Genomic DNA, 17171 nt, shown 5'->3' with positions numbered 1-17171 from the left:
CAATGACAGCCAGAGGGATTCTGTTGTCCTGAGGTTGGTACTGTAGCAGGTCAGAGCAAAGTCTGAGTTTGGCGGTGTTGATTTGAGTGGCTACAGTTTTGGGATTGCATTGTAACTGTAAGATTCCCTGTTCCAGTTCCTTAAAGCGTACATCCCAGTTGGTACAATCAGAGCAGATACAGCTGTAACATAGACGTTGACTGTACACAGTGGATCTACTGGTGCGCTTAGAATAAAACCTGGTGGCATGAAAGTAGCTGTCCCTAGGAAATGAATTTGGTGGATGCAGTATTCCAGCATCAGTTTCATGAAGGGGCTGATGTTTCTCTAGAGATTCCTTTCCATATCCCCAGACAATGAAGATGTCATTGATGTACCTTAGGCATATCACAGGGATGAGAGGGAAGCTGCAGAGGAAATGGACTTCAAGGCCTGTCATGAATATGTTAGGATATTGGGGGGCCATCCATGAGCCTATGACAGTGCCATTTGTTTTTAGGTAGGGCTGTGTGAAGCTTTGGTCCCTGATTTGATTCGGCAGAGATTCGGCCCGATTAGGTGACTGAATCCAAATTGAATCAAAGGACCCTTTAATTTCTCTGAATTGAATTGGAACCCTCTGAATCAATTCGGAAAGATTCAGAAAGATTCAGAGATTCGGACATAGACACAGTTTTAAATGTTTTTTCTACATACCTCCAGGTAGCTGAGGCAAATGGAGTGTCCCACAAAAGCGCGGGAGGCTCCCCGGCACACTCGGCAGCAGACCAGAAGTGGATCACAAGCACTTCCGGTCCACTTCCAGGTCCTCTGGGAAGTGTGCTGCCCCCCGCCCCCGCACCTCTTCTCTGGCTCAGCAGCTGGTGCCTCCTGGGTTGGGTGGGGGCACCCAGTGTCCCACCATGGCCGATCACCAAGCCAGATGGGCACGGGGGCACCCCCTAGCGTGCTCCTCAGTGGACCACTTCTGGGTTCGCTGCTAAGCACGTGGAGGCCCTCCCCCACTCCTGTGGGACGCTCCATCTGCCCCAGCATCATGGCGATCACAAGCCGCGCTAGTACCTCGAGGTATGTAGAAAAAATATTTAAAGCTGTGTCTATGTCCAAATTGCTGATTCTCCAAATCGGCACCAAATCTTCAGATTCGGATTTGGCCGAAACAAATCAGGGACAGTGATCCAAATCAACAAATCAAATCACTGTCCCTGATTTGGGCTGAATACAAATTGAGTAGGGCCTACTTCGCACACCCCTATTTTTAGGTATAGTCAATTCCAAAATCAGAAAGAGGTGTGTATGAGGACAAAGTAAGATAGTGTAACAGAAACAGAAGCAGCGTTCTCATAAGATATAATCTTCTTTATAATTTGCAATCTTTCCTTATTGGGGATGTTGATGTATAGAGACGTGACATCCATGGTGGCTAATATGGTGTTTGCTGGTTTCTTTAAGAAATGTGCAGTGTGTTTGAAAGAGCTAGAGCTCCAGTGGCATATGGGAATAGGATGGAGTCAATTTAGCCAGAAACTCTCTGTGATGGTGCCAGTACTGAGACAATGAGGCATCCTGTGTTGCTTGGTTTGCGGATCTTGGGTAATAAATAAAAATTGCTAGGCCTGGGATGCCAGGAAGAATTCCTGTACCACTGCAAAAAGAGATGTATTAAAAATGCTTGGGTTTGGGGTTTTAATCTGAAGATGAATGGCACTTGACGTCAGTTCACTGAAACTAATTATCTTTACCAGAATTTACAAAGAGCTTTATTGATTGCATGCAGTTTCATTACGAATACTGTGAATTGTAATTTATGCTGATTGCTAAATTAGTGAAAGGTCTTTTTTTTTTTACCACTGTAGCTAGTGGGAGCTGCCTTAGTAGGTACTGCCTCATGACTTGTGATCCTTTTTCCTTCTCAGACTTCACCTTTCCATGGTCTTCACAGAAGCAGAGGCATCTTAATGTTTTTGAACACCATTATTAATAAAATGCAGGGTCTCCTATTAAACTGCTTCTGTATGAAGTCTAAGATGCAGATCCCAAGCTGTAGACAGATTTTTCTGTCCCATTGTTAAACTTTAGCATCTGCTTCTGAATTTGAAATCAAAGTTTTCTTTCCTTCTCTCTCCCTGCTTTCCCTCCCACCCTACCAAATTCTCCTCTCTCCCTTCCTCATCATCTCTTCATCAGTTGGAGTAATGGCCACACTGAAAGCATTATCTCTGAAAGCCATTCAGTGCTTGTGAGCTCATCTGTAGAGAACAGTCGGCATACAAGCCCAGCAGGACCCAGAGGACGCTTGAACGGAATAGGAGGTCCACGAGATTGCAACAGCTTCCTCAGGCATGCAAGAGAGACTCCCGACTCCTACCGAGACTCCCCTCACAGTGAAAGGTACTACCACGAATTGATTTTCCTCTCTCAAACTGGCAGAACAAGGTGGTTCTAAATCTAAATAGATCCAAAGCAGACCTTAATAGCTTAGATCTGCAGACGAAAACTTAGCACCTTTGCTCCTTTAAGGAAGGCCCCTCCTCATTCATAAATATATGAAGCAATATACTAGTAGTTTTAATCTATCAAATACATGTCTTCCTTTCCTTCCTCTTCTGGACCTAGCTTATTGCTAATGGGTAGCAGTTCATGCTTGGAGAAGATACACCAGTAATAATTTGCCAGGGATTTTCAGTGCAACATAAAGATAATAAGTGATGTAGAAGCAGACCTTTTGCCTAGCTCCATTAGTCTGTACACAAGTAAGGAAGCATATGGCACTTGCCAGAAACAAGAAGTGAAGATAAAAGGGGAAACATTTCAAAAGCACCTAAAGGTATGTCTACACCTGTGGGGCCCAAACTTTTGGCCCCATGACCTGGTTGAATGGTGTGCGGTTCAGTCTGTTGGCCAGATCCCGTACAGGGTTGGTGCATGGGGTTGTTCCATGGGTGCACTCCTGCACAATGGCTTGACCATGTGTCAATATGATCAGTCATTGAGGACTATATTATCTAGCCTCAGGGCTCTCCGTGCATTCAGAAATTGGGCAGCAAGGGAGCATCAATTAACACAGTCACTGCTACTTCACCACCACATTTCTGGACACTTGTGGAGCCCCACAGGTCAGATGACACAGCTCTGTAGGCCAGAGGTTGAGTGAGCACCACTGGTCTACACTACTAGCTAGGGCCACTCCCAGCAACCCACTCCCAAACCCACCAACAATCTACATGAAAAACCCCTTCACTAACCCACCTCGCCGTCTGTCCAATCTGTACACAGAAGGTCTCCTGGTCATCAGGGTCTAAATGTAAGCCTCCCTTTATGTCAGTCCCCCTGCAATATAATCAGAATTCACCCAGGATGAAAGCTGAAAACACAGGAAGTCTGGAGCACCTGACTTCCAGCCCTTCTGTACCTGACTTCCTGTCTCCCTTGGTTATAATCAGAATTAAACATAGATGGAGAGACAAGTAGTGGACAGACAGATTTTTCGAAGTATTTTAGTGAAACCCTAGAAATTTTAGTGTAATTTTAGTATTTTAGTGAAACCCCTAGAAATTCTTCTGCCCATTAACATCTCCTTCTATGTATAGTGTGCACCTGTAGCAGTGTTATAGAGAGGGAATAGTGGCTCTTTTGGGCTAATTAAGAGCAACTCTCAGGTTTGATCCTAAATAGCATGTAAACATGCCCTAAATGATTTAGGAGCTCAAGACTCATTGACTGTTAGTTTGATTTTTGCTCCTAAATTCTTTATATACCTTTTGAAAATTACTTACTTGAATGATTTAAAAATAACACAAGGATAGCAGGAAAAAGATCTCGGGGCATGATCAAGTTACTTTTGCTATGAACAGTGCTAATTGAGAACTTTTCCACAAAGTGAATTTCCACTTTGTTCATCCAGACCACAGCTCCTGATTGAAATGCACACGTTTCAACAAAACTGGCATTAGGAGCAGTATTCCAGATCCAGAGTAGACCTTGTTCAAAATGATACCAGGATAACTAGGTGGACAGACATTTTCCTAGGATGGAGGAATCTCAGGTCCAAATCTCTGCTTTGCTTCATTCAAACCTGGTCTCCCAGATAGCTATTCTAGGCTGAGTCAATCTATCCTTTGAAGCCCGTGCCTGCTACAGGGCCGGGAAGTCCGGGTGAGGGTGATCCCCTGCCCTCCATTAATGCTGACTTTGTGAAGGAACATCTTGAGAAGCTGGATACCTTCAAGTCAGCCGGCCCTGACAATCTTCACCCCAGGGTACTCAAGGAGCTGGCGAGCATCATAGCCCAGCCTCTAGCGCGGATCTTTGAAAACTCTTGGCACTCTGGTGTAGTGCCCGAAGACTGGAAGAAGGCCAACGTGGTGCCTATCTTCAAGAAAGGGAGGAAAGTGGATCCGGCTAACTATAGGCCCATCAGCCTGACTTCTATCCCGGGGAAGATCTTAGAAAAGTTTATTAAGGAGGCCATCCTTAATGGACTGGCCGACGCCAACATCTTAAGGGATAGCCAGCACGGGTTTGTTGCAGGTAGGTCTTGCTTGACCAATCTCATTTCCTTCTACGACCAGGTGACCTATCACCTGGACAAGGGAGATGAGATTGATGTCATATATCTTGACTTCAAAAAAGCCTTCGATCTGGTGTCCCATGATCGTCTCTTGGAGAAACTGGCCAATTGTCGCCTTGGGTCCCCCACGATCCACTGGCTGGAAAATTGGCTCCGGGGTCGGACCCAGAGGGTAGTAATTGATGGAAGTCACTCATCGTGGTGTCCTGTGACCAGTGGGGTCCCCCAGGGCTCTGTCCTTGGACCCATACTGTTCAACATCTTCATTAACGATGTGGACACTGGAGTCAGAAGCGGACTGGCCAAGTTCGCCGATGACACCAAACTTTGGGGCAAAGCATCCACGCCAGAAGACAGGCGGGTGATCCAGGCTGACCTGGACAGGCTCAGCAAGTGGGCGGATGAAAATCTGATGGTGTTCAATGCCGATAAATGCAAGGTTCTCCACCTTGGGAAGAAAAACCCGCAGCATCTTTAGCCTGGAAAAGCGCAGGCTCAGGGGTGATCTGATGGCCACCTACAAGTTTATCAGGGGGGATCACCAGTATCTGGGGGAACGTTTGTTCACCAGAGCGCCCCAAGGGATGACGAGGACGAATGGTCACAAACTACTACAAGATCGTTTCAGGCTGGACATAAGGAAGAATTTCTTTACTGTCCGAGCCCCCAAGGTCTGGAACAGCCTGCCGCCGGAGGTTGTTCAAGCGCCTTCATTGAACACCTTCAAGATGAAACTGGATGCTTATCTTGCTGGGATCCTATGACCCCAGCTGACGTCCTGCCCTTTGGGCAGGGGGCTGGACTCGATGATCTTCCGAGGTCCCTTCCAGCCCTAATGTCTATGAAATCTATGAAATCTATGAAGCTGCTGTATTTTGTATAAATAACTAATTATTCAGTGGGCCAGAGAGGGAGGAGGGCAGGACACAAAGCGATGTGTCTAAAATGCAGCAAAGTAAATCTAGGTTATATCCCTGGAAAAAAATTCCTTTTGGTAAGAAGAGTAGGACAGTTGAACAGGCTGCCCAGGGAAGTGGTGGAACCCCCTTCACTGGAGGTTTTCAAGCAAAGGCTAGACAGGCATCGGTCAGGCATGGTTTTGGAGCAGTGCATCCTGCAGCTGTGCTGGGGTCTGAGACTTGAGGTCTTTGCTGGCCCTATGACACCAGAATTGTAAATCCTGAATCACATCCCCCCACATCCCAGGCGGTGCTTGGAACACCAAGTGGTTGGCCGTTCTGAATTGGGTGATTCTGTATAGATTTTATCCTGGTGTGGAACGGGAACTTTTTTGAAACTCTTGGAAACATTCACAGGAAGGGAAAACAGCTTGCAGCCCAGCTCTACTTATGAACCAAGCCGCTGCAGTTGGTGAGTATAACTAAAGCCCTGTGGCTACAGTTGTCCAAATTAGAGTGTCAGTACAAATAGTACAGAGATGCAGCCACAACGGAAGAAGCAAATGGATATTTGCAATGACTGTAAGCTGCTGCTGCTGTATTGCATTTACAGCAGCACCTGGAAAGGCCAGTCTGGATAAGGGCCCTACTGTGTACGTCTAAAGGAGCAGGAGGCAGAACTACAGTCACTGTCTAGCTACATATTTGCATCTGCAACTTTTAAAAACAGGAAGCTAATGCCAGTTATGCCTGTCTGACTCTGAGGCCCCAACTGATGGGCTATAAATTAAGCTGCGGGTGGTTACAGAATTCTTTGGGTTAGTATCCAAGGAATGAGATAAAAGAAATGAGAAGGGGTATCCGCCACAGACCAGCAGGATGTGAGGACAGGGAGAACAAAATATTTCTGGACTAACTCTGAGTGGTGTGAAATCGCAGTGAAATTTTAACGCCCCAGATGTCTGTGGTGTCATAAATACAGTCAAACCAGCATCATCAGAGAGGGTCTTCAGTTGGATTTTACTATCCAAAAACACAGAATGTGCAACTGGAGTAGAAGCCATCTGTCTGATAGCAGTTCTTACAAGGACAGAGGAACTAGTTAAGAATGTAGTGACGAAAAGGAAGCTTGAACCACATGGTGTGAGCTGTCTGAACACAGTGCATAGGCCTGCTACCCTTAGCAAGTGCTAGGTCATTGGTAGCTGCAGGTTTGCTAAGGAAAACTGTCTGTAACTTACCAAGGAATTTAGCTTTCAAACAATGCAAGTGTCTAGCAGCTATCAGAACCTAAATCATATAAACAGCCATGGCCCTGAACCAACAGAGCACTTAAACACATGCTGCACTTCTAATCATATGTGTAGTGGATTACTCAGGTGAGTAAAGTTAAGCATGTACTTAAGTGCTTTGCTGGATTGGGCCCTATAGCAGTGAATACAGCATTTTGAACCATCTGGGAGCCACGTAGATTGTACTGCCAAGTTCACACAGATGAAGTGTATCATACTTCGGCATATTTGATCCTCTGGATGCAAGGAGAAGAGATTGTTTGCCTGGCCCTTCTGGACTATCCAAGGTCATCTGAGCAGCATTTTGACACATTAACTGTTTTTTCAGGTATATGTCTTTTCATTCCAGCTGGGAGGAAGAGGGCATCTCTCCAAATATTACATTTCCTGAAAGAAAATGTTCAGGGAAAAATACAGGCAGCATTTCTCTAATAAATCACCAGACCTTGATCTCTTCCCTGAAGTGGCAATGACCTCTGAAGAGGAGAGACATTTCCCTGAGTGGCAGACTAGTCTTCAGCTATCTTCACCATGCACAAAATACATGGCAAATTATTTCTGGTACCTGAAGGGGGGTGGGCGCGCGCGCGCGTGTGTGTGTGTGTGTGTGTGTGTGTAAGTGAGCAAGAGAGTTATTTTAAACCAATGCTAAGTTTGAAATATAAAAATATAAAACATTCCATAAAGTAAGAATTACTTCCTTACATACCAACTAAAACTTGGCTGTACTGTGAGTTAGGAAATCAAGAATGTGTTTCCCTCACATTCTGGACCCAACAGCTTCTCTCAAATTACATTTTGCATTGAGAGTGCAATGCAGGTTGGGGGACTTTGTCCTCATCTGCTGTTACAACAGCTCTAGTTCCATGGAGGTCCCTGAAAAACCATGAGCTGCTGCTAGCTTGGTATTCAGTCAACTATTCTGTAGAAAATACTTGCCACTTCTCAATATAGAGAAGCTTGCAGAAATTAGCTCTTCCCTGACATCTGAAGCTATACTAACATAACTAAAGGTATAACTTCCTATGGATTTAGTTCAGCCAACACAACTTTGTATGTGGATGCAGTTTAAACTTAGCTTATATCAGTTGTGTCAGTAAATTTACAGGTACAAGCTAACTCTACATAACTAGCTTTATGCTAAAAGAAGACTGTCAACACACAATTTCACACTGGTGTGTCTAAAACTGATTTAGTTAAAATTCCTGTATGTAGACAAGCCCTACAGTTATAAGCTGTAAACCATCTAAGGCATGTTAGTGGAGGTAAAAAGATTTCAGTTCCCTGGACACCAGCTATCTTAACACTGAGTGGAATAAGAGGGAGCGTTTCTGAAAAGAGGGAGTGATTTTATTTTATTTATTTGACAAAATGAGCCTATTAATTGCTCACAAGTAACCAACTTGACTCCTTGACAGGAAGGACTGACTATAGCTTTCCTTTTTTTCCTAGAAGCAATGGGCCAGTTCCTTAAGTCCTTTAAATCTATGTAGCTCTACTGAAATCAGCAAATCTAGACCAGTTGCCAAGAATCTAGCTCGGTTTCTTTTTTTCCCAGTTGTCTTGCTGTGCGTAATCAAAGCAAATATGCAAACGTTGGATAGCCAGAGATTAGATAACAAATTCGACTTCATTTTGATTCTGTTAATTTCACTCAGCCAAATATCCACTAATTAAAAGCAAAGTGCTCTCACCTAACTTGCATGAGCAGGTCTGTGGAAGACATTCATCTTGGGTTGAGCTTACAGTTGAATATGACTGAAATGGAGGAAAGCAAAGTTCAGATTAGAGGAAAAATGGGCAAATGATGCAAGATTTCTTACTGAGCATAACAACAGGTAGGTGAGTGGGGCATAAACCATGATGCTGCTTAAGGGAGAGACAGGAAAATGGAGCTAAGGGGGTACCTCATCCTCCTGTCCCCAGGGACCACCCACTCATGCACATTCTGCACCTTGCCTGCAGTGGCTCTGACAGCAGTGGCAGTGCAGGATACAGGACCAGGACATAGGACCAGTGGTCAGAGGTCCACTGCTGGAAGGAAAGGAGACATCAGTTCCTTTTTTGCTGCTAAAAATCAGTGTTTAAGTGAACGTGTGGCACGTGTCAATGGCAAAGTAAAGGAGGTGATGTTTCCCTCCTGCCAACCCTACAGCAGCCACTTCTGGCTGCTGCTCCTGTACCATGGGCCATCACCACCTGGGGCATGTTACTGGTCATCTAGGGATGCCTCCTAGATGATGGTTTAGTTCTATTTCTAAAACTCACTTCAACTGCTAACCTTCCCCAGAAAGATATCAAGGGACTCAGAGCAAATTCTCTACAGGGCCATTAACACTGAGCCAAAGTATCTTTTATGTCTGTTGTTGTTACCACATGAGGATAGGAAGTACCACAAGTTTGGATTTAAGAAGCTGTCACAAAGCCGTTACATCTGGGGTTTAGCTCCACATCCCCTGTGAAACAGGCAGAGATCCCCACACAAAAAATAATAATTTACAAAGTCTGAATGAAACGCCATAAGGATCATGTTCCACTTAAGGTAAAGCTGCCATGACAGGGAGAGATTTTTCAATATTCAAAGACAAGCACAGTGTTTATGAGATGGTAATTATAGTATGGGCCAGATACTCAAGTGCTCAGTAGCCAGCTGCTTCCATTGAAAAGTGTGGAGTATTCTGAGCCTTTCTGGTTGAGTACGTTGTAACGTGAGGGATTGGCCTGTATTACTAAACCCTCTGGCTCCGTTTTGTACAGTCAGTGGAACTAACTGCTGTGTAACACACTACTTAAGCCAAATAAAGGTGGCAAAACTTCTGCAGACAATTGCATGCATCATTCAGAAAAGGCATTCCTCTGTCCCTGGAGCTATCCAATTTGACATCACAAAAATGTGAGAAATGGGTAATGGTAAGATAACTTGTTGTTCTTGAAGTCAGCATTCCTTAATGATTTCTTTTATGTTTAATCCCTTCTCCACCTTGATGGGGCCTTTCTGTGTGTCTCCTTATTCAGGTATGTATCAGCTATGACCACCCCAGCTCGCATGTCACCTGTAGATTTCCACACTCCGAGCAGTCCAAAGTCCCCCCCTTCAGAAATGTCTCCACCAGTATCCAGCTTAACTGTGTCAGTCCCTTCTGTGGCGGTGAGCCCCTTTATGGAAGAGGAACGGCCTCTCTTGCTGGTAACTCCACCACGGTTACGGGACAAGTATGACCATCACATTCAGCAGTTCAACTCCTTCCACCACAATCCTGCCCATGAGAGCAACAGTCTACCCCCTAGTCCTCTGCGGATAGTAGAGGATGAGGAATATGAGACCACACAGGAGTATGAGCCAGCACAGGAGCCTCCAAAGAAACTAGTCAACAGCCGGAGGACAAAGAGAACAAAACCCAACGGCCACATTTCCAACAGAATGGAAATGGACACTGACACAAGCTCTGAGAGCACCAGCTCTGAGAGTGAAACAGAAGATGAAAGAATAGGCGAGGATACACCTTTCCTGAGCATACAGAACCCCCTGGCAACCAGCCTCGAGTCAGCCGCAGCCTACCGACTGGCTGACAACAGGACTAACCCAACCAGTCGGTTCTCTACACAGGAAGAATTACAAGCAAGGTTGTCCAGTGTAATAGCTAATCAAGACCCTATCGCTGTATAAAACATAAACACACACATAGATTCACATGTAAAACTTTATTTTATATAATGAAGTATTCCACCTTTAAATTAAACAATTTATTTTATTTTAGCAATTCCGCTAATAGAAAACAGGAGAATTAAAAAAAAAAAACTTTTATAAATTAAATATATGTATGTACAAATGTGTTATGTGCCATATGTAGCAATTTTTTACAGTATTTCAAAATGAGAAAGATATCAATGGTGCCTTTATGTTATGTTATGTTGAGAGCAAGTTTTGTACAGTTACAGTGATTGCTGTTCCACAGTATTTTGCCTAACCTTCCAACCTTCAGTTTTCCTGGCTTTTTTGTGCATTGCATTATGGTAACTGGATGTATGATTTGCAAGAATTGCAAAAGTCCCTCTGTTTGCTTGTAGTAGTCCCCAGTCAAAAAGCCCTGTAATGAATGGCATACTCACCCATCCACCTCCCCCAAAAAGAGATACTATTTTCTTCTATGAGGTTTTATTTGCTTTCCATATATGAAATTAGTTTTGTCTGCTCTCTGCCAGCCAAAAGGTTTGCTTCGTTGGGCACTGGAATAATAGTAGATCCAACAGCATGCTACTATTAGTTACAGCAGGATAACAAAAACTGCATTAAATAATGTTACTTATTAGAAGGAAAGTAATACTGTGATTTTAAACTGAATATATTATTAAGCAGAAGTCAGCTTGTACTCACTAGAAGCTGTCATTTCATTTTTTTCAGATATTAATTGTTCTAGTTATCCCTTACAAGATGGGTTCAGTGTAGCTGAGGCTGCAAACCCAGAACTTTACAAAAGAACAAGATTTCTATTAGTTTAAGTTAATAGGGAAACTATTATAGCAGGTATCTGTAACCAACCAAGGAAGAGAACTAGTTGGAACTAGTTGGAAAAAAATGCCACTAATAAAGGTGCAATCATATTTTACCTGTATTTTTAATGTTGATTTTTAATAGACAATTTAGTCTTTTGTTTGCAAAAGGATGCAATCAGAAAAAAAGCCAACCTATAGGAATAAATGTTTTGTAACTTGGTCGTGTGGCTATTAGAATGAGTTTCATCCTTGTACATAGCAGCAACTGGCAGGGTGGAATTAGTTAGCTGAATCATTAAAAAAGAATAGATGGTGGGAAAGACATAACCTAAAACTTACTGACTTTGCATCCGGTGGCCTGTTTCAGTTTGTTTATATATTTATTTAAATTTTCTATCAAAGGCCTATTTCTGTAGACAAGCACGCTGCATTGATCAGGCCCATAATGTGCATGGGGACTTGTTATGAATGTGCATGTGACCAGTGACTGCATTAGAATCTGTGACTGGGAAATAGACAAATGTGGTATCAATACTGGGATTGTTGCTCCTTTTCAAACCAAAAAAAAAAAAGCAAATGGCCTCTTTTGCACTGAATTCTGATCAATTTAGTGAGGTGACTGCCTCTTACTTGATTTTGCTTAAGTTCAGGCGGCACAATGCAGCCTCAGGACTGATGTTAAAAGCAAATGTTCTGTGTGGCCTCCTGAGAGGATGATAGGAGCACATCTGTTCTGTAAGTAGTACTGATTCTAAATAAGAACCATCTTAGTACAACAGAAACATCAGCCAAACTGTATCTACGCCTTGGGCCATGCTCTGATCCTCGTTGCTCAGAGGTAAACAAGTAAAAAAAAGATTGTGTTGGACCTGAAGTCCCAGTTCAGCAAAGCACTTAAGCACATACTTAAACCCATCCCCAATTGGAAAAGCACTTAGCACCATGCTTGAGTCCCAATGACGTTACTAGAACACAAAAAAAAGTTAAGTACATGCTTAAATGCTTTGTGGAGCTGCACTGAACTGCCGATTCAGGACCTAAGATTGGGATTTGGCTTCGTGCAGAAAACAAAGCTGCTTAGTAGTTTGGATAAAAACACTGCGCTATAGCACTGTATGTTCAAAACAGAGTGTGTAAACACAATTTTATTTTGAGGTGAGTAGGGTTAACCATCCAATCAAAGCAGTCAGGGAGTAGCAATAGGGTTGCAAGATGGAATCCTTGTGGTGGTGTACAAGAATGAGCAGGTGTTTTCAGTGAAACAGCTCGGGCAGTGGGCTTGCGTGTGTTTTGTGTACAGCCACGTATTTGAAACACATGCAAGAGACTGCAGAGTTCTTAATTACTGTATTACCATGATGCAGATACCCTCTGTTTTCCCTCTTGTTTGCATGCATATAGTATATCTTCATCCTGCTTCACAGTGTCTTTTTATTCCCTCTGTACACAACCCAGGGCCCTGTGTAAATCCTGGATGCCAAGTACTCATTTTGCACGCTATTTATTATTACTGCTTGCAGTACAGTAGTACAGGTAGCCTCACCAGAGATCCTATTGTGCTAACCACATGGAAGAAGGCCTAGTGGGTGGAGGTTTCAAAAGTGCCTGGGACATGGGCTCTTAAATTAAAAGCCTGTTCCAAAACCCACTGAGGTCAGTGGAAAGTTTTCCATTGATTTCAGTGGGGTTTGGATCAGGACCTAAGACCTGTTGCTTAATGACTAGGTTACAGAGATAAAAGGATGGGAGTAGAATCAGGTAAATCACTGTCAAAGCTTGGAAGAAAATCACGTCTTTAGTACCCTTCCAGTGAACCAATTTTATCCACATAGCAAGGGCACCAACACAAAAGAAAGGAATGCCGAGGACCTGTGCATGTGTGACACTCTCCATGCGGGGCTGGGGAAATAGGTTGCATTTCTTCTATTGCACTGAAGAGCTATCAAGACAAAAATGGCCTCTCTCTGTACATGTGGTATAGGTCGCAATAGGGTATGAGCCTGAGAGTTTTGGGATGGGGCTTTCAAATGGCCCCAAGTGAAAGTCCATGGGAGTTGGCTGTCTCACTCCACTCCTTTGAAAATCACAGCAGGGCCTGGGGTGAGCCAGCAGAATGACCCTGGGTTTACATTAGCCTGAGAAGAGCATCTGGCCCCTCACCTCTCGACTTATCTAATACCCCTGGAAGGACTCAACTCCCACAACTTGGCCACTCCCAAGATGTGATTCCATCTTTTACATGCAAGCTGCTGCTGGGGGAAGAGGGTTGTCACCACTTGTATTTGGGCTTGAGCCTGCAGAGGTGCTGAGTAATTCCTGGACTCACTCTGTGTCTCTTGAAGGACTGAGCCTGACATGCGAAAAACCTAGCTGTTAGCATCAACTTCAGGAAGGAAAGCCTATTCTCTAAGGCAGGACCAGCAGCTCTCTCAGGGCCACTGGCCCCATCCACCCGCAGCTCTTGGTCTGATAGGGAACCTCTGCCAGACTTTTTTCTAACCCTTAATTGGAAGTGAAACAGCAATCTGAGGAGGAACACAGGAGCAGGGAGGTCAGGGGCAGTAAATCTGTCCTGATTGTCCTGATTTCAATAATGACATCCCCCTGTTTGGCTTTGAGGAAATTCCACATGACCTGACAGTCCTGTCTGAACTGTATCCCAGAAAAGGGTGTGCAAAATACAGTGGGCCTCTTCTTCAGTTGGTACATGTCAGCACAGGTTCACCAATGCCTGCTTCCACTGGCCAAGAGTCGCCCGCCCCCCGAGGAAATGACCAAGCTGCTTCTGCAGAGCTCCTGACAATGACACTGAAAAGCATCCCCCACCTATTTATCCATGCTTTGTGAGCACTAGTCTAGGAAATGAGGCAGGGAAGGCATTGAGGCTCCATGCTCAGTATCTCTGTCTCCAGCATGCTTGAGATCAGCAGCAGGGGCAGCCCCCAGGGCAGCTTTGTGGCTTCATTTCTGGGCTTGGCATGCATGGAGAAGAACAGGTCAGCAGGGCAAGGTTCTCAGAGTTGCTGCCGAAAGTACCGTGAACCTGAATAGATAGACGTACGCTTACCTGTCCCATGGTTTCCTACCTCATCCACCTGCGAGAGTTGGGGGAGGACAATTATTTGCTTTCCCAGGGAAACAATAAGCCTTCCTTTCCTTTCTCTCATTTCATGACAAAGAGACACCATCTTCCTGTTCCCCTCCAGTTCCCGTACCTTTACACAAATGATAAAATGATTGCTCGTGCATCCAGGAAACCAATTTTTTGCCTGTGAAGCAGGCATCTCTCACCGTGATGATCCTAAGCAAAGCCTGTTCTCAGCCGTTGGCACTGGCTACGTTCCATCAGCCATACTGACTTCTGACCAGAAAAGCACCTATGAAATGCTGCAGAGAAATGCAGACAAAGAAAATGGCCACATATCATCATTTTAATTATATATTCTGTTGTAAATACATCTTGTACATACTTGGATGTTTTTGTGATCATTTACTGTTATTATGGGTTATGTATCAATGATGCTCTCTCAGTTTATTGTGTAACACTGTAAATAACATAATCTCCTTCATTATTTATACTTAGGCATCTAACACACAGAGAGAGTTGTCTTCATATTACTTTAAGATCTATGACAAAAATCTGTTTGTTTTCCTTTTGCTTTACAATGTAATGTATCATTTTTCCTCCCCTTCTTCCCCCTCCCCCTGCCTTTTTTTTCCTTTTAAAGAGAGTAATAATTTATTGTTCAGGAGAGAGAGAATGTATCTGTAATGCAAACTGTTCAAAGAATGCACCACGGAAGGCCATAAGGTACTGATAAACTAAAGAATTTATTATCCCAAATACTAAGCAATAAGTAATTGTTGATTTATTTAAGTTTTTATTGTTCATTCTCAGTAAAAGAGGTCCTGGAATAAATTGCTACTGTGTTGTACTGGCACAGTTGCTCAGCAGACTGCTTCAGTCCATTAGGTTTTACCTTTCTGGCTCCCTACCCCAGCATCATGCTACAGTATTATGTTATCTAGCTCCAAAATTTTCTTTGGTGAGTTACATACCTTATTTGTCATTTTAGCTGGATTTTTCCCTTGCCCTCATTTCTGGAGTGGAGTGTCCCATCCAGTCTGCTGACCCATGCCCTTATTCCTAGAGCTCAGATGGCTCATTACTGATACAAATATAGCATTTTTCAAGATGCAGTTCAAGTTTTAAAAAAGGACATCCCAGCATAAATGCATTGGCCATTTGGTAGGGATTCATAGTCTGGTTCTACCAAGTTTTCCTATCAAAAAAATTATTCCAAAGTTTGTGTTATATCCTTACATTGCTTTCCTATGGCTGTGATGCTGTCTTACATTGCTTTCCCATGCTGTGATGTGACTGGAGCCACAGGGGGCTGAGCATCTTTGATAATCTGGCTACTAATATAAATGCCCAAATAAGAGTTTCTTTGAGGTAACATTTTCAAAAGCACCCAGGTGATTAAGGAGCCAAAGACCCATTCAGAGCCAATAGGACTCAGGCTCATATGTGCTTTTGAAGATTTTAGTGGAGGTGCTGAGCTCTTCAGCACATGTGTTCCTGTGGTTTCCAGAAGCCTCTTCTTGTGCAAAGGATGGGGAACAGCTGGTTTGGTCCAAGTGTGTCTCTCTCGCTATCTCCTCACACATATTAAGGGTAGTGGAATTGCAGCCTCTGCAAGTCTCTACTGAGCCAGGCAGCAGATGAATGCCAAGAACTTCAGGGCAAAGGAGAACAACAGCCTGCTTGTTTTCCAGCATACCACAAGTGCAGTCCCACCTCATTGCAATGAAATGGCATGGCTGGATAGTTCCCAATTCTCATTTGCTTTCTCTCAGGTGCAGCTAAGAAAGAGCAGAAGAGACCACTTAAAATGCCCAGTCAGCTCTTGGCTAACCCTTGATAAAGCCCTTGGGCTATGAATGCATTAACACATGCCAAGCCGTGCCCTCTGCATTTATCTCCACCTCAAGCAGTCAGTCATGTAGCAAACAGGCCTAGAGTTGTCTCTGTGAACACTTTCTCAGATACCCCTTACTACTGGTTTTGTGAATCCACTTCTCTCTTACCCTGAGTTACTTTTATACCACAAAGGGATCTTAGTGGCAGTGAGAATCCAGTCCAAGATTCTTCTTTGTGGTTAGAGGGAGCAGCATTTTGCTGGAGCAACATGTATGGCATTTGGTACCTTTAGAATGATCTGATTTGTCTGCCTGATAGTTTCCCAAGTTAAGGGGAAATCTCATGGGTGGGCTGGTAGTAATAAAACTCCAAAGCACTTTGGCCATCCGAGGCACTTTGAATTTTCTTTGCCTCTCAAAAATGTACTTTCCAAGGTTTCCTTCAGCCTGAACACCCTTCTGCTGTTCTTCTTACGCTGAGCTTCTTGGATTCTGAATTGCTGTGTTAAAGTTGCACTGGTCCTCAGCCACCTTTTGTAAAACATCGTGAGAAACATCAGGGTGCCAGATTCCATTTCCCTTTCCAGGGCAGAAATAGAGTAGCCCACCCTTGCCTTGCCATGGGAGACAGTGAATCTGCCATTAGGTTCAACTGGATCAGTCTCCCAGCGGTAGGATTTCCAGTCATATTACATTCTGCTTCTTACCACCCATTGTGTGTCACACACAGGTGGTCTAGTTTCCTACTTGGTAAAATAAACTGTAATGTTTTCAGGATTATACAGATGCACCAGGACATTGCATAATTAGACAAGACCCTTGGTCTATCCTGTTATTGGGAATCAGTTGACTCTTGAGTGAAATCATGTCTATATCAAACCATTTTCCTGACATACATCTTCCTGTGTTAAGGGAAAGCCCTCAGACAGAATCTTCCTAGAAGCTAATGTGCCCCCAAGACAAAACAGCCTGGCTTTACTTTGATGTAGCAAT

At 43.8% G+C, this 17171-nt stretch overlaps 1 protein-coding gene across 8 annotated transcripts in view; it reads left to right on the top strand.

Annotated features, from left to right (window-relative positions):
• NRG1 (neuregulin 1) overlaps window positions 1-15117 on the top strand; it is a 264027-nt gene extending 248910 nt beyond the window's left edge. For all 8 annotated transcript variants that reach the window (XM_059724578.1, XM_059724577.1, XM_019490785.2 and 5 more), the window contains 2 exons: window positions 2188-2391; window positions 9777-15117. In XM_059724578.1, coding sequence (XP_059580561.1) covers window positions 2188-2391; window positions 9777-10428 — 856 coding nt within the window. In that variant the 3' untranslated portion in view covers window positions 10429-15117. The remainder of the gene's footprint in view (window positions 1-2187; window positions 2392-9776) is intronic.
• Window positions 15118-17171: the final 2054 nt, after the last annotated feature.

Source organism: Alligator mississippiensis, chromosome 3, assembly GCF_030867095.1.
Source record: "Alligator mississippiensis isolate rAllMis1 chromosome 3, rAllMis1, whole genome shotgun sequence".
In the NCBI taxonomy this organism is placed as follows: Eukaryota; Metazoa; Chordata; order Crocodylia; family Alligatoridae; genus Alligator; species Alligator mississippiensis.
The sequence above is the reverse complement of the archived record's forward strand: the minus strand, read 5'-3'. Positions and strand labels throughout refer to the sequence as shown.